Below are 17788 nucleotides of genomic sequence, written 5' to 3'. Positions count from 1 at the left end.
TTGTAATTCATCAATGCTGCAGTTTCCGGTGTTCCAGTGCTCTCGTGTGTGGAAAGGATCTGCGTCAAATAGTTGGATGCCCAGCCTGCTTGAAAAAAATCCTATTGATTAAGGTCTAACAATACATCCCATCCAGAGATTCTTCATTTGGGCAATTTTGTGAATGCAGCAGAACATGCAATACCAATATGTCCTTCACCACCTTTGCTTTTGTAAGAAATAATTTGTTCCAATTTTTTACTTTTTTTTTTCCATGCACAGGTTAAGTGCTTGCTACAGCAAAACTTCTTCACTTTCCTACCTTAGACAATATATTTAATGAACTTTATCTGCATTGCCCTGTTAAGGGCAAGGAGCTAGGAACTACCTCTAAATAGACTAGAGCTTTTATGGAAATGAAAGCACCAAAGAGTTGCTTCATCATGGGAAATCACTGCCAAATGTCGTGTGAGCTCTTGCTCTCCTGGCAGACACAATGTAGAGAAATATTTTCATTTTTAGCATCTTGACATTCAACTTTTTGACTTCTAATGCTTTACCACTTTTTAGCATATGAATAGTTTCCATTAAAATGTGTTGTTATGAATTTGCTTATATTGAAATAACAGTTGAGATAATTTGGAGATATAGATAATTAGAAACTTAGATCATGCTGTACAGAAGCACTCTAATAAGATAAATGAAAACCTGCATTTTATTTTTAGCACAGTCTAATATTTAATAAGCTAAAGCTTAAAATCTGATGGATTGGCAATGATTTTGTGATTTGATATTCAGAAAGAATGTGTCCTGAATACCAAATGAGTGAAAGTTGCTGTGGAATATCATTGCTGCATTTTTTACTTTGACCTTGAGAACTGAGTTGGTTTAGTGTTTTTACACTGCTAACCTTGAAACACAGTAATTGGAAAAACAGTGCTGAAGGTTAGCAGTGCTTTTTCTTGAGTTATCATAGGGGAATGGTTTGAAGTTTATGGGGGTGGAGAGAAATTGTCTTCAAGACCTTCAAATAGCCTGAAAGTTTTGGTGATGACAGCACTTTAACTTATCGTTATCCTGAAAATGTCCTTCTGTGCCAGTGAAGCCTTACATAGCTACAAGGAAAAGTAACTGCAGAAAGGGGTTTCAGTAATGTCAGGAGGCCATGCCCAGGAAGCTGCTAACAAATCTTTTCTGAAGCTGCAGAAATATATCCTCCTGCACTGGGGATGTGAGCCCTCACAAAATATCCTTGGTGCAGCCTTGTTTTGGTAGGTCAGGTGAGTAGCTGTGTGTAGAGATCATACTTCCCATGTCAAGTAAATGCTCATGAGCCCAAGTCTCACCCCCCTCTTTGCTGGCTGCTAGCAGACAGCCAATGCACCAGTACAGATGAAGGGTAGGCGAAGAGAGATGCTTTGCACAGGGAGGGTTTTGTCTGGAATAAACAGAGGCATAAGACAGAAACAACAGGCTTATGTTTTCATTTTTTTCTTTACTGAATGGATAGTTACACTGTAAACTGCACATTCATTACTTACACTGGAAAAAAATTTTGACATATTTCAGGAGCATTATATAGTGATCACTTGCATTTTAAGGGAGCAGAAGAAAGTGTAAGCAACTTCTGCTTAGGGTCATCTGAAAATATAATTAATTTTATCAAAAATGTAACAGAAACCTAGTGTTTTAGTTAGGATTTTAGACTTTGTCTTTCCCCTACCCCCCCCTGCCCCCCACTGTGGTCTCTGTGTTTCTGATTTCCCCCAATGCATGTGTTAAAATTCAAGGCATCTATAAGGCACATGTCCTACTGACCTAGTGCTGTAGTTATGATGATGCATAAAATAAATCACTGCAATTATGGAGGCAGTCTCAAGCACTTAGTAACTCATGCAATTGGTTCTCGAAACATGATTGCACTGAAGAAAGGATCATTAGTTATTTCCCTGGAGTACTTGGATATTGTAACCCTCTCCACAGGGTTCTATTAGGGAGTTAAGACCTGGTCATCTGTCCATACATCTCATTTTATGTTTCTGTAACTCAAATGCTCTGTGATAGATGGTGAATTCCAGACTGTGTGTCTTCTTCACCGTCAGCATCTCCTTATCTATCAAAGTTCAGGTCAAATAGTAAATGACCAACCATGTGGTAAGGAAGAACCCAACAATGACAAAGTAAACAGGTTTAAGAAGTAATTCCTGGAAGGACTTATGAGAGAAGGTGGATTTATGAGATTTATGACATAAAAATAATTTCCTGAGCAGGCATAAAGAAGTGGGTGAGATGAGATCTCACCTTATACATGAAAAGGATGTAGCTGTAGAAAGCTATATAAACTGTTTGAAGCTATGATGGTCAGGAAGGAATCAAAGCTGGAAATGGGGGAAGGGAAGCCTATCAGAGATATGTGAGAGTATTCCTTGGGTGGCATATTAAGTGTTGGCAGTGTCTAAGTAGTCTGTAGTATGCAGTCTGAGAGTAATGGGATGTTATGAGAGAAGAAGAATGGGATCAGAAGGTATATGTCAGCAGAAAATTGCAGCCTGCGGTGAAGCCTTTGTTGGCTGAAGAAATCACTGTGCATACAGTATGATATCAGAAGCTGATAAGTGGCATCATGGAGTGTCACTCTCTCCCTAATGGTAACACCAGCTTGCTCAGGAGGAGATACTTCAAGGAAGGAGAAGGGAGTGACCCAAGGGAGATTGTTTGGGAACCTGGTGTCAATGCTGCTCCTCATGGTGAATTTAGCTGAAGAGAGAAGGAGCCTTATGTAGGCATGATAGTGGCTGAAGAAGAAAGTGCTAGAGAAGGGCAGCAGGGAAGTACAGTGAAAGCCCAGTGGCTGATGGATGGGCTGAGACTTTATGGATGGTCTGTCAGTAGAGCAGCATGGTTTGAGGGGTTGTTCTGAAGAGAGCTGTCCCTTACCATGTGGAGAAAGGAAGGCTATGTCAGGCAGAGCTGGTATGTTAGCTGCTGATAATATCAGAGCCCAGCAAAACATGCAGCAGCCTGGCTAAGGGTAGATCAGATGTCCTCGTTTTGGAGGCGGCAACATCCCTCAGAAGGGTGGAGCAGATGGCTGGAGGCAGCAACAGCTCCAGCTCCAGCACGATGTGCTGCTGCATGTCTGGCAGCCTCCATGCTGACAGCAAGGCTTTTCCTTCCAGGGCTGCTGTGAATGGTCTTCTGGTGCAGGGGCTACAACACCAGTTTGAGGTACCCTGTCATTGTAAGGTTTCGTGGTCTTGACTGAGGTAAATCCCAGCAAAACATTCAATATTTGATCCTCTTTTCCCAGTATTTCTTCCTATTCTAATGATAGAGCTGGTTAAATCTCCCCACACAAAAATGACATTGGATTACTTCTGCCAACTTTTTGCAGAAGAGACAGTGAAATCTGGACTGTGCCACAGTTCTGCATGTGTTCCTCCTCAGAGGAACCATTCCCTGCGGAGGAGGTCAAACAAGGAGGCAGATGAGTGTTTGCTCAAGATGCCTTGCATCTCATTGCAGATACAATGTGATTTACTAGTTGCCACGGTAACAGTGCTTTTTTCATTCCATAACTTGAATAAATGTTGAGGTTGCCCTTGGTATAACTAACTTAGTTCCCTTCTAAAGCTGGGCACGATTGTATTATCTAAGGAAAGCAGAGAGGAGACTCCCGACTGAAATAAATTTAGAGCATGTAGGCATGCAACAAGCAGGTACATGATTCCATCAGGCACAAAATAAGGAATAAATTAATATATGATTATCTAAAATTATAAAATATAAAGAAATATAAAATGTTGCTTCATAATGTGGTGTCATACATTTTTCTGTAATTTGTATTGTTTGTGACATTTTGGTTTTCTTCAATACATGAAAACTTATTTAATAATTTTATGGCTATTTCTTTATATAGGTATGCAAAAAAGCACTTTTCTTCTTTTTCCTTGTTGTAATCCTGCAATAAAATTCCTTTATTTCTTGGGTGCTATAACCTCCAGTTCTGAATTAATTATTGCTGGCAAGAGTTGATTGTTAACCTGCTCTTTCCCACCTCCCTTATTCTTTCATGTTTTCCTTTTGTTAATCGTGGGCAACAAATATTATACCAAAACAAATGGGTCCTTTTATTTGCTCCCATGCACGTAACATTAGAAAAAAGCATTCTAGATAGAAGCAGCCTGATTTTTCTCATTTCTATAGTTACTATTAGCATCAGTGAATATTTTATCCTGCATAATAAATGCAGAATCACATCTCCTGCTATTAGGTGGAAGGAGTGAGTTTTATTTTTCATTCTAACTCCTTTTTCCTTTTTTTTTTTTGGCAGCTTTATTGCATGCTCTACACATTTCTGTCTACTTAGGATCTGTTATCAAGTCTGTGAGCGATTAGTGGCTTATCTATGTTTGAATGATTTAGATTCATGAATTAATTAGCAAGAAAAGAACCATTAGAAAGCATTAGTGAAAAGGCTGGTGATTTCAGGCTATTTTGGAGAGAATTAGAACTGTCATCCAAACCCAAGGAAATTGTAGCCATTGTGATTCATGCTTTCCTCAAAAGAAATCGCTGTATTATGTCTAACTTAGTTGAAAACAACCACCAAACCACAGGATATAAATTCTATTTTGTGATGACTGCCATTGGTCTAGCAGTTAAATAAATTGTTTTGATTTTAAACATTAGCTTTGGATTGGTTTTTTTTTTCCTACTCCTTTACTCAGTGCTTTTTCACACTTGCAGTTAAATGTCAGTGCATTTGAGAGAGTTTGATTCGGGAGTTCTTGAGAATGAGTTTGAGCTTTATATAGTATTCTCAGTTTTAGAGAACCTTTTTCTTAAGCCTTTTATGAGGTCAGATCCAGCTCCTGACCTTTGCTGAATAGTCTTTTTAGAAAAATTATCTGCATCCTTCCTTGAGAACAACACTTCAACAAGGAGATATATGCCTTACAGTGATAAATGTAATAAGCAGCAATAGGCAAGTTTTAACCTTCCTAGTTTGCAGTTGTGGCTTATATTGGGAATAGTATACAAATTTTATTTTATTTTTATTGGAATGATGGCATTGGCAGCCTTGAGAAGTATCATAGATATAAGTCAAGAGACAAAGTTTTCTCTCAGAGACAGTAAGGGGGTAAGCGAATTTTTAAAAATAATATTTTGCTACACACCTAGTATGAATTGGAGTGAAAGACAAAGAAAGGCATCATCAGTCTTGTCTGCTTGACTTAGAAGTTGTATGTGTTCAGAACTGGTAATTAGAGCAATATAAGGCTGACAGTGTCATATATTTGCTGCCATCTCTCTTCCATTCCTTCAGAAGACCTTATTTATCACTGCTTCCATTATAAGGGTTGTAAGGCCTTTGTACACATGTCCTTACCAAGGTGAATATTATTCTACATTAATAAATTAAATCTACTAACATTAGTCTGCTGTGTTCTGTGGTTCTCATTCTTGAGTGAAAGCTGTATGGGGGCTGCCAGAGAAGTCAAATTCCAGCCCTGTTAGATGTTAATGAAGTTGTTATCTATTTCCTCTCATATGCCAGTAATTTCTAGAACTTCACCCATCTGATGTTAGGATTATTCTGTCAAGTATAATTTCTGTACATCTACACATTTATATACATATATCTACATTTTTCTTTCCCTAAACCATATGATAATAGTAGTATGTGTCATCAGTCCTAGGGTATCCAGGTTAAATCTGCAGTCCTCCTTGAAGCCTTGGCACTCCTCCTCCCTTCCTGGCTGAAACATAAGTCCTGCAGTTTTTATATCATTTCCTTCATGCTCTTCACTGCAGCTAAGGCTTGAACCACTGCCACTAACATCACTGAAGATACTGTTCCAGTGTCTTCCAGAGAGCTGGGGGATTGAAATGTTACATCTACATACTTCTATTCTATTCTATTCTATTCTATTCTATTCTATTCTATTCTATTCTATTCTATTCTCAAAAGGAGGCACTTGCATCTGGTCCTTGAGTTTTTGTCCTGAAGGAAACTTTACATTTTGGGGATGTAAACAGTTATGATGCGGGTGAAAATAAGAGAGCTGAAAAACTCTCTTGGGGCAGAAATACAAATTGAATTTTCCTGACACTTGCCTTGGGACCTGGACCTCCAGGCCTGTTGATCTCCTGTGTGGCAGGGGATGCAGAAGCCCTGCCAGCCTGGGGTGGGCAGTATGTGAAGGCAGTGGGGGAAGCCTGGCTGGCTACTTTCTCTTCAAACTCACATGCTCTCACACAGTTTCAGTTGTACTGAATTCATATTTTTTCAGTGAAAAGAAAAAGTTTCATTGGGAAATTTCCAACCAGCTCCATACCCCACCACATTAATTGCAAGGCCACTGGAGGGTATTGTTGGCATCTGCCCTTTTTGTTCTAGTCATGATAATTTGCCCTGGTGTGGTGCAGGTTTTTCTACAAATACAGAAGCTCTAAGCCTCCAATTCTTCTGCATACTGACATTTTTTCAAGTACATGCTGTCCTACCAGCTGTGAGAGAATGAGATAATATTAATACCATCATCCCCTCTTCTGTCTTGCTTCACTCCCTTCCCCTTTCTTTTTTCCCCTCTGTTTTTGTACAGTTGCAGAGAAAAGGTCTTCTCAGTTGTCCTTGCCAAGGTGGTAGCTCTCTGTCAGGCTGTCAGATTTACCCACTAATAGCTATGAAGAGTCTGCTCCAAGGAAAGGAAAATTGAAATGCATAGCCTTCAGTTGCTGTGAGAAGACACTTCTCATTAACCAACAAAGAGTTGTGGAGTATTGAGGTTATGATAGCATTACTTCGGTGGTTGTGACACCAGTAATGATTTTCTTCATATTATGTTAGAAAGTGAGCCCTTTTTCCTGTGTTAGAGGTTCTTTCCTTTCATTAAAGCTGAATCCTTAAAGTGTTCTCACCTTAAATATATTTAGAGGAAATTGGGGGCCAGTCAGGGGTACAAACAATTTGGTCTCTGTTAGGACACTTCTTGCATATCCAAACAGTGTATCTGCAACTGTACTGCAGCTCAGCGCCACTGAAGTGTGCCACAGAGAAATGTACACCAGGATTCCTGTTTTCAGTCATGGATTTTATGCTTCTGTTATTTTCCAAAGAATATTAAGGGTTTTTTTTCTTTTTAACTGTGTACCCTCTTGTGGTTGAACTTCATCTTAAAGCTCTTTTCCAACAAAAACATTTCTATGATTCTATGAAAAGCTTCATGAGGTTCCTCTTTTTCACTTCTTTTGCTTTTCTTTAACTACACAAACTTATTTCATATTTTCAAGTGGCCTGCACAAGGAACCCCCTCACCCTGCTTGTAGTTGGACCACTGCTTGAGAAAATCATGCAGCTGAGTTTTTGGGGTTTTTTCCCCTTAGGACCTGACTGCAGCCCTTCAGCTCACATAAGGACTTGCATTTAGCGCTGCCCTATTCCCCTGAGTGGTTCCTTTCTTCTTAGTAATAGAGAAAGCAGAAATAATCCTACTCTCAGCAGTTTTGGGATTACAGGCAAAAATTGTGTTCCTTGATGTATGACTGTGTAGGGATATTAATCTTTTCCCTGATGCCTGTTGTCTGTCATCTCTTGTGTTACCAGCACTGTCCTTTTGACCCCTCTACAAGGATAACTTGTTATTAACGTTGCCTTTGCTGCCGATGCTCAGTATGCAGATGACAGCACAACAGTTTTTCTAAAAGGGCTTGTTCTGTGCATTATCACACACAGTATTCACAACTGGCTTCAGCAACAAAGGATTTTTATTATTTTTTTCCCCCTGTGTTGTGGCTTGTGCCCATTTTATCACCATTTGTGTAGCTGATAAATTCAGAGGAGGTTGTGCTAAGCCGAATGTTGTTGCTGTGCATCTGTCAGGCTGATAGCTCAGTGTGAGACCACTAGGAAGTTTTGGTACAATGCCTGGGTGTTTTTTCCTGAAGGGAGGTTGTGGCTGAAAATTTAGAGTGTTTTACAGACTGGTCAGAAGTCACTGACAGCCAAAACAAAATCACTGTGTGAGGCATTTTAATGTCATTAGTCGATTTCTACCAGTATACTGTGATTAGCCCACATTTATTAAAGGAATTAACAACTGCAGGGGAAAACAAAAATATTAGAGTACAGAGAACTGGGGAAAGATCATGATATCACAAAACTAGTAAAATGCAATATGTATATCCTATGAGCTGTATTTTGTAGTGAAATGAAATAGCACAGCCTTAGGTAACTTTTTTTTTTATGCTTAAGAATTGCCATATGACAAACTTCTGTTGATGGTCCTGCAGTCCTTTAAGGTAATTTTTCCCTTGATATTTGGAAAAAGCAGTGATCTTGCAACTTCAAAACAAGCAGTCCCATTGAAAACGTTTCATGTTTTGGTATTTTAAATTGAGGTAGAGTAGTAACTATGGTTTTTTATTTTCATCTTTCTGAAATAAAGAGAGGGTAACCACTGCAGAAAAAATACTGGTCTCCTCCTTACATAGGGTTGAACTGTACTGGTGACTTTGAAAGCTTTTCTCCCATGGTAGTTGAAAGTGAATCAAACATCTCAATGCAGATTTTGATCTCTCTTGAAACTCTGTGAAATGCAGTAACATATTCTGAGATGGATTATCCACAGAGATCAGAGATACTGTCATCTACCCTCATGTTAATTGTGATCTGTTCACTTCCATTTTATTCTCAAATGAAGGGGAATAGCCTGTGAAGAATAGAGTAATTTTTATACATGTTTGTACTTTGGTCACCTTAGACCTAATTTTGCAGTTGCCACAATAACAGGTTCCAGGGAGAACCACAGGGAAGTGTAAGAAGGTGATCATCTTTAGTCTTGATAGAAGTTGTCTGAAAGTGTATCTTAGATCTGTTAACAGAATGTGTTTTGTTGTGTTTCTTTTTTTCCCCTTTCCCATTCTTTTATGCTTGCAGTATAAATGTGCCTATATTTTATAGCCAGGACTCACCTCATTGTCTATTATTAGCACTAGCAAATGTCTCATGCAAGACTTCATTTTCCATTGCTTCTAGGAGTTGTGCATATTTTCTGTTTATTCTGAAAGGTGTCTGCCTCAGCCTATGTAATTCTATATGAAAAATGCAGTCAACATTGTTCAGAAGCAGCTAAGAGTGAAGTTAGGGGTAAATCCTGTTTTGCTATATTAAAAAAAAAAAATTGGCAGCAGTTCTCTGAAAAGCTCTTATGCCCTTATTATTCTGAGGTGGGATCTGAAATTCCTTTGTGGTTTTTTTGCCATCTTCATAAATATTTGCCCAAATATGACCTGAGTTAGAGGCCAAAAAATGCAGTTTGTACAAGCTCTGTGAAGAGTTTCTAGAGCTCTGGAGGTTAATATTTGAAGGCTCTGAAAGCTCCAAGCATGCTTCAGCCTGAGCTCTGAAGGGTTTTCTGACAGCTGCAGCTCCTGGCTGTTAGAACCAGAATGTTCTTGTAGGATGCAATGAGCCAGGATGGAGATTTAACTCTGTCACTTTTGGTGTGTCCAACCTCAGTGGGCAGGTTTGGGGACCTCAGTGCCACTCTGCAAAGGCCTTTTGTCTTAGCTTGGACCCAGTCTCCAAGTTAAGTCTCAACATATGCTGAACAAGTAAGAGTTGTAGGGATGGAGCAGGATAGAGTGAAAAAACCCAGTATTTTATTCAAAGGAACTACATTAGATAATACAAAGATTACCTGGCAATGTTTCTCAGTTTTTTGACTTGACTTTTCTGTCTTTTTCATGTTCTTGTAATTCTTCTTTCGTATGGATAGTATATACCAGAGATATTATAACACCCAAGCAAAAAGACATCTTCCCACCAAACAATCAGTCTTTGGAAATGAGGATCTAGTTACTTTATGGCTTTTGTCAGGCTCTGTCACTAATTTGAGAACTTTCCCTGCATGGGCAGTCAAAGTTTCTCTACACTTGTTCTTCTGACCCCACTTCCTGGCTCTGCTCTTGTGTTTCACAGTGCTTGGATATGTTCCTGTGTGCACAGGGAAGCTCCTTAATTTCATTGAGGGCAGCAGTCTCCTCTTCAGAACACAAACAGCCCTGGGAATCCTCTGTGTTCGCCTTTTCCTGTACCTCTCAAGGGCATGACCTGGCACCAGCATCAAAAGGCATAGAGGCAGACGTGATTGACATTATCTGATTGTGTTGAGTCAGTTTTACCAAATTATGCTAGGAAAACAAAATGTTCCTGCCCTCCATAACTTCTAGAACAGGCAATTTCTTTGTCATTTAATGTGATTCTTGAGCAGATAATCTGTGTAAAGTTTGCATGTTGCCCAAGGAAGATTCTCCTTGCCTTTGCTTAGTTGTTTGGCAGCAGGAAAATCTGCCTGTGCACTGATTTTCCATGCTCCATTAAGTTTATAGATGCTTTATAGGTTATCTCTTAGTTCCTTCATGACTTTTTTACCCGCTGAAACTGGCAGTGTGTGGATCTGTCTGGCTCTGGTATTGGCTGGGGTAGCTCTGGGTCTGACTCCTTTTTAACAAAAGCAGGTGAAAAGATGTTGGCCAAAAGTGTTGTCATTGGGAAATGCATAGTTTGCATTGCTGGTTAGGGATGTGCCAGCATAACAGGCACCTCAGTAATGGGTAAATAGATACAGAAATTAATCTTTGCACAGTTGTCCTGTCCTGGAGAAATTATGTGAACATGGATTTTCTTTTCAGTGAAGCAGGCTTCTGAATATACTGTTGCAGAGCATAATGTTTTTTTTGTCTTAGAAAGCTGGTGGAAGGCAGATCAGTTTTTAAATGCTATTTCTAGCAGTGGAGGTTTCTCACAGGAAGAGAGGTGTCAGTGCATTCTGGGTGTTGGATTCCTTTTTAATTAATTAAAAGGCCAAACTCAGGAATGCAAAGAACACAGAAATATCCCTGATACCAAAGTTACCAGTTGCTTTGGCCAGAGATTGGGTTTTTCCCTGCCAATTGCAAACAATCCAGAAACCTAATGGCTTCCATAAGGAAGCCAGCCCACTGTGGCTGTTTTCAACAATGCCATCCATAGGTTCCTTCTGCTTCCTTCTTCTTCTGTGCTAATTCAGGGGGTCATATTCCTGCTCATGCAAAGTGCAACTCACAAGTTGAGGCCCGCTAAGCAATGACTTCCAGCTGTTTCATTCCTGTAAGCATATAAATATTTATACCACCCCAGGGTTCCTTTCATGCTGAAAATAAAGGTAGCACTTGTCTGCTGTTAAAATATATTACTCAGGAGATAAATGGCTTACCTCAGTATTAGGAAGATGGATGAGAGGAGTGGAAAATTGGCTATAATATTGGTTGGAAGATCCACTGAGTCCAGAGAACCTTGCTGTTTACTTGAAACTCCTGCTGGGAACTGACATCGAGGTTGATAGTGCTGTATTTAGCTATCAAGAGATGATTAATTAAAAGCTGTAATAAATGTGAAATATAGTGGCTGACAGATGCAGAGCCAGCTAAATTTCCTTGTGATGGGTAATGTGCACCATGGATTGATTATAACATCCTAACAGGATGTGAATGGTGCTTTTGAAGGTACAGATGAGACAGGGACAGTGCACATAAGGCCACATGTAACGTGAGATGGGAGTTTACCCCTGTGGCATTTTGGTGCTCTACCCCTTTCTGTCCCACCTCAAATCCAAATGCATTCTGATCGAGGCTGCTGGGAGTAATTTCCTACCCACTGCCCTGGAGCAAAGTAAATATCAGATAGGCAGTGTGGGGGCCTCAAATCCAGCTGCCAGTGCAGCATCACCCAAGTGAACTGGGATGCTGTGGTGGCCTCTCTGCCCCTATCCATAAAACGAGAGCTGGTGATGCTGTGCCTCTGTTCCCCTGCACGGCCGGCACAGGTTGCAAGGGCTGTGTGAAGGTCTGGCAAACTGCTGGAAGGCTTCCTTGTTAATTGGAGGCGTGATGACAACGTCTCTTGAGTCAGTCTGCTGGCTCTCAGGGACTCGGCCAGGGCGCTGCCTTGCCCTTCAGTACACGCTGCTGTCACTTGGGGGCCCCTTGCATCCTCCTCATCTGTCACTGGCTGTAGACGGAGCATGCTGAGAGCAGCTCGGTTTTCTCCCAGCAAGAATTATTTCACGGACCATTCCAGGTTCTGGTAAATGAAGCGTGCCTTGATGTCATTTCAGAGTAATATCTGTATTGAAATCGGAACTTGTGAAAATATGTAGGGTTTGCCTATGTGCTTTGCTTTGTTCAGGTTAATTGTTGTATGATTAAAGGGCCTGACTGGACACAAAAACATGTCATGTATAAGTGGAGGTTTAATGAAATAGTAATTCTTCCCTTAAACTGAGATTCTTTTTGATATAAGATAGCAAAATAAAGAAATTCCCTATTCCTCTCCTTTTTTCAGGGAAATATTTATTATAGGTAATGAAAATCCAACTTGAACCCAATTGGCCTTAGTTTTGCCCAATTTTTGATAAAATAAATTGATTTTTCTCTTCCTTGAAATTGCTAAAATAGGCAGGAACAAGAGGAAGGGCCTTATGAAAATCTTACCATTAGGGCACTTTATGCTGTAAATTTGCAAACACCTACACCAAAGGTTTTTTGAAAATATCTCTGCCTAGTCAGATGCTGAAGGGGAAACATTGTCTTCCACACCAACCATTGTTAATGTCCTTTCAGTATGAAAGAGCTTTCACCCTCCCAGTGCTCCCTGTTGACTTGCTGCCAGCTGCTCATGTATGTAATGTATATGGGTGTGCTTAAAATCCATTCCCATCTATGAGGAAATAGATGGCTTGTACAAATACTGCACCATACATCACATACATTCTCCATATGTGCTGCAGTTTGGAATGTCAGTGAGCACAGGGAAATGAGGATCGGGGCTATTTTAGAGGATGGAAATGCCAGAGAAGAGACAGAGAAATGGAGCGATTTGTTTGTTTGGATAAATCTCCCTTTTGCTGAATTGCTTTAATGCTGTGCCTGCTCTTCCTCTCCTTCTCTTTTGCTGCTTCTTTCATTGCAGTTTTTCAAATATGTAGGCAACAAAAAACCACGGCCAGTGAAATGGAAGATTACAATTATGCATCAGTATTCCTGTAACGTGGCTGCTCAATAATGTCTCCTGGGAGTGTTACAATGAATATCTGACATTAATTGGCTCAGTACCTGTATATCTGACCTTGCAGAAATTTAATAGATCAATTCTACATGTTCTTTACTGATAAAGAAAACTTCTTCAGGGCAGGGGCTGCATCTTTGGGCACACCTGTACCAGAGTGACAACGAGAAGTATCAGTCTGATTCACTGGGTCTCAGAGTAAAAAATTAAATAATAGAAAGAGGAATCATAAAGTGGTTTCTCTCCCTTGTTTTGCCAGGGTAGCTCTGTTCCTTAACATTTTTTAAACCATTGGAAGTTTTTTAACTGCTGGATACTGTACGCTTCATGCACAAGTGCTGTTTTCTCTTCTTTGAGTACCAACATGTATAGCCTTCATACGTGTGTTTGACATACTGAACAATATAACTAAACCAGGTCAGAATTAGAGGAACAGCACCTACTGGGATGTACTTGCGTTGAAACAGCTGCCTCTTTTGTGTCGCTCACTCTGCGGTGACTGAGCGTGCCAGGAGGATCTGGCAGGGGGCTGCGCGCCGCTCTCCGGCAGCCGCCGCGTTTCAAAGCGCCCTGCTCAGTCAGCAGCCAGCGCTCAGCTCCCGCTCTGCTCCGTCAGCTGCCTTGGGCTGCGCCGGGCATGGGGGCTGCGTGTGCACTATGGATCATGGTTCACCTCCCGTCCGTTTCGGGCAGGGAGAAAGTCGCTGTACAGACCGCAGCTTAGCCAAAATTCACGCACACGGCCGTCACTGGGCTGAACTTTCTGTGGGGGTGTTTGTTTCCCAAGTTAAAAAGTTGTTGAAAAGAAGGGAGAGCCGTACACGGAGTATTTTAGGAGATGCTCTGAGGTACACATGACATGCCTGCCCCACTGTTTGTAGTGCCTTTACTGAAGTACAGGAGAGAAGGTTTACAGAAGGTGTATTCTGCCTCTCTATTACTGGCACGCTCGGGAGCACCTGCCGCTTTCAGACTATTGTTACCTGTCCCCTGCTTTGTTCGACTGTCTGGGAATTAAACAAACCATCACCTTGGGGACACGGAAACCCGCATATTCAAAGCGCACTCCCACCGGCTTCTGCGAATTAAAATCCAACACACGGAGTCCAGTGCCTCTCACAAAGGGAGCCTGGGGTGCAAAGAGCCCCCTCCCCAGTCTAAGCCCCCGGGCGGCGGGATGGCAGCCCCAGCCCCGACCCCGGCGGGCACTGACCGCGCTCTCTCTGTCCCTCTCTCTCTCCCTGCCGCTGAAGGTGGACGATGGAGGCGGCGGCGAGCGGGCGCGGGAGGCGGCCGGCGCGGCGCTGGTGCTGCGGAAGGTGTGGTCACGCAGCCCGGCCCCCGAGCGGCGCGGGAGGTAAGGCTTCCGCGGCTCCGGGCGTGCGGGGCTGGGCCGGCCGGGCCGGGCTCGGCAGCGGCGGCGGGCGGGGCGGCGGCCCGCGGCCCCGGCAGGGCGATGGCCCCCGCGGGGGGAGCTTAGGGCCCGGCGGCGGCGCGCAGGAAGCGGGGCGCCATGGGCAGCGGCAGGGTGCGGGTGCCCGAGGCGCTGGCCGGCCGCGGCGGGGAGCGGCCGCTGCCCACCTTCGACGTGCCTTACTTCAAGTACATCGACGAGGAGGACGAGGAGGATGAGTGGAGCAGCCGCTCGCAGTCCTCCACCGAGGATGACTCCGGGGACTCTCTGCTTTCCGACAGATACGTGGTGGTGTCGGGGACGCCGGAGAAGATTTTGGAGCATCTCCTCAGCGACCTGCACCTGGAAGCCGCCCAGGACAAAGAGACGGGTAAGGAGCGAGCCTGGCGGAGGGGCGGCGGCGGCCGGGGATGGGGAAGAGGTGCCGGTCCGGGTGCCGGCAGAGCGGCGCGGGGATCGCTCCCGGGCACCCCTGGCCGAAAAATGCTGGCAGCTGGGGTGCAGCCGGGCGATGCGGGAGGAATCCCCGGGCGGTGGCGGAGCGGCGCCGGCCCCGGGGCAGGAGCGCCGGCGGCAGCGGAGCCGCTCGGCAGCAACTTGAACCGCTTTACCTTCGGCTGCGGCTGCCGCCGGGGCAGCGCAGGCTGCGGCGGGCTTTGTACAGCACCGTGTCCCTGCAGGCAGGGCTGCTGCCATCCCTCGTAGCCTGCAGCTGCTCCTGTATCCCTCCGGATGCTTGCAATGCACCTCACCTCCTGGCCAGCTACTCGCTTTGCCACCACCCCGGTACTTTGGCACGTCTGTTTCATTAAAACGGCTTATAAATTTCCTCATAGCCCGGGGCACACCGTATCGGCCAGTGCTCTGCTTGTTTGTCTTCAACCAGAGATATTTCATTCCAGCCTAGAGCAATTTTATCTGAGTCGGGCTACTTGACATGCATGCAGTTTAATTTCCAGCTGTATCTCTTGGATATATGCACAGCTTGCTGTCACCAAGAGCTCGTGGAGTAGTTTATCAGAAGTGCCTGTAACCTGCAATTCATAGATGCTTTTAATGGAAGCAGCCAGGCTGGTGAGACTTTTGGAGGTCCTGAATACTGAAGAGGAGGGTAGGAGGCTGCCAATGGCACTATGTATTTGGTCATCCCCAACAGGGTTAAAATGCATACTCCTGATGCCTGTATATATCTTTCTCTACAAATGAGATTACTGAGAATAAACACACGTTAATCCTTTTAAATGTCTGAAAATATAAATAACATCCGTGATTCCCAAAGGAATGTTTCAGAACAAGTCATTAGTTTAATGTGGGACAATAGGCATATTCCTAGTGCCGATGTGTCAGTGCCCCAAAGAAACACATAGAGTGTCTGCCAGTGATATTACTACAATGTTTCGAGTGCTGCTTTTGTCTGCCTAGACATTAATATTTAGTGCAGAGAGAGGCTGTGGTTGTTTTCCTTCCACAGATGCACAGGCTAGTTATGGGTGTAATTTACTTGAACCAGCTCATTGGCTGCGTAGTGAGGATCCTTCCTTGGCCTTTTAAGGTCAAATATTGGAATAGAATAAGTTTTCTCATTAATGTTTATCACACAAAGATTGGGCAACAACAGCTGCCAGTCTTTATAGTCTGCTACACCTTATTTTATAAGCTCACAATCTTGCTGGAAAACAATGGTACTTTCAGTAGTGATATGCATTGTATTTTGGTGTTTGTAAAAGCAAAGCACTCCTTATGTAAAGCGTTAGATGCTATATACATCCTCCCATGTACTACCTTTTTTTTATCTCTTTACTCTCTCTCCCTCACATCACAGGGAGGCTGCTCCTAAGCCTGGTCTTTTTGTTGTACAGAGGGGCTGGTAAACTGTCCTCAAAGCAAATGTTAAACCATTACTTGCTTGGTTGTTAGCAGATGGTAAAGTATTTAAGGGTTGATTAGCTTGCCCTCACCTCTGCCTTATCCTAGCTCCTTTGGAAAGAAACAATTAAGCTCTGCCCTGTAGCCAGGGTTAACTGGATCCCAGGGGCAGAACAAAGTAGCTGTGCCTTTGGTTTTTTGCCATCACAAAGATGTGTGCTAAACTTGCCCAGCAGCCCTACACTCTTTCGAGGATAGTTCCTCAGATACCATTTTCTTCTGACTTTATCAATGTGGTAATACAGAACTTCATCAAAATGAAAGACTTTAGGAGTTTTGTTTCCCAGTGGTTTATGAGGGGGATGCCCCGTAATGGTTTTACCAGCTTCTTTTGCAGGCTCAGTTGCCTTTGGCATGAGGAAGTATGGGATGTTGTTTGTGCATATGTACAGCTTTGTGTGTGTACCTGAAAGCATCCTTCTGCCCTTTGGGTACTTGGATTTGCTGGGTTTTGTAATTTTTTTCTAGTGCCAATCTGGCCCATCTCAGAGCCCCGCAGGCTTGTGTTTTAGCAGGCATAGCTTCACAGAACATAAAAGGACAATGTTGTACCCAGCTGCTGCTCCTGCTGTCTGTCTGCCAGTTCCAGGATGACTTCCGTGGCCTTTTGCTTTCCCTGCAGCCCTCAATGCAGTTTCCTTATTTGTGTCTGTAAAGAACAAGAGAAAGGGCTGTTCTTACATTCGAAGGTGCACAGGGGGCTGTTGTTCTGTTTGACCCTTTGCACTGCTTCCCAAGGAGGGATGCTCTGCATGTTTTCATTCCCACCCTTTGGATACCAAATCATAACTGCAGCCCTCTGTGGTTGTTAACAGAAAAATCCCCTGTCCTGGGGCTGGTGTGGTCATGGAACACTGCCTTTTCCAAACACTGCCTTTTCCAAAGACTGACATGGCTGAACGGTGTGCCATGGATTGCTCCCAGCCAGCCTCCATTTTCTAGCCCAAGTCAGCAGACACTGCTTGCACCTGAGAGCCTAAAGCAAGTTTTGGGGCTGGTCTGGAAAAAATTTTACTAGTGTACAGCCCAGTCACCAGGGCTTCCTTCAGCTGCTGCTCATCCTGTAGCAAGACACCTTAAGCACTCAGCTTAATAAACAGGTGGGGACCCAACCTGAAGAGTTATCCCAGTGTCTGTGCCATAACAGAGCACTGTTATAGCAGCTGAGGACACCTGAAGAGGACACTGCAGTCTGCAAAGCTAGACTAGTCTATTGCTCTGGTGACTTCTGTAGGCAGGATGTCTGGAAAGCCTGAGCTTTGCAAGACTCTTTAGGCTTAGCTTACTTAGTAATTGTTTCATGACTGAGGGATTTTTGAGGTGACTGTGTCCAGGAGTACATGCAAGTTCTTGGAATA

General features: G+C 43.2%; 1 protein-coding gene across 1 annotated transcript in view; it reads left to right on the top strand.

Annotated features, from left to right (window-relative positions):
• Window positions 1–17788, top strand: part of RAPGEF5 (Rap guanine nucleotide exchange factor 5) — a 154925-nt gene that overhangs the window by 77950 nt on the left and 59187 nt on the right. Inside the window, exons 10-11 of the mRNA XM_054273587.1 lie at window positions 14344–14447; window positions 14786–14874. Of these exons, the coding sequence (XP_054129562.1) occupies window positions 14344–14447; window positions 14786–14874 (193 nt within the window). The remainder of the gene's footprint in view (window positions 1–14343; window positions 14448–14785; window positions 14875–17788) is intronic.

This window comes from Melozone crissalis, unplaced genomic scaffold, assembly GCF_028551555.1.
Source record: "Melozone crissalis strain CALT ecotype California unplaced genomic scaffold, PUWL_Pcris_2 ptg000016l_1, whole genome shotgun sequence".
NCBI lineage: Eukaryota > Metazoa > Chordata > Aves > Passeriformes > Passerellidae > Melozone > Melozone crissalis.
The sequence above is the reverse complement of the archived record's forward strand: the minus strand, read 5'-3'. Positions and strand labels throughout refer to the sequence as shown.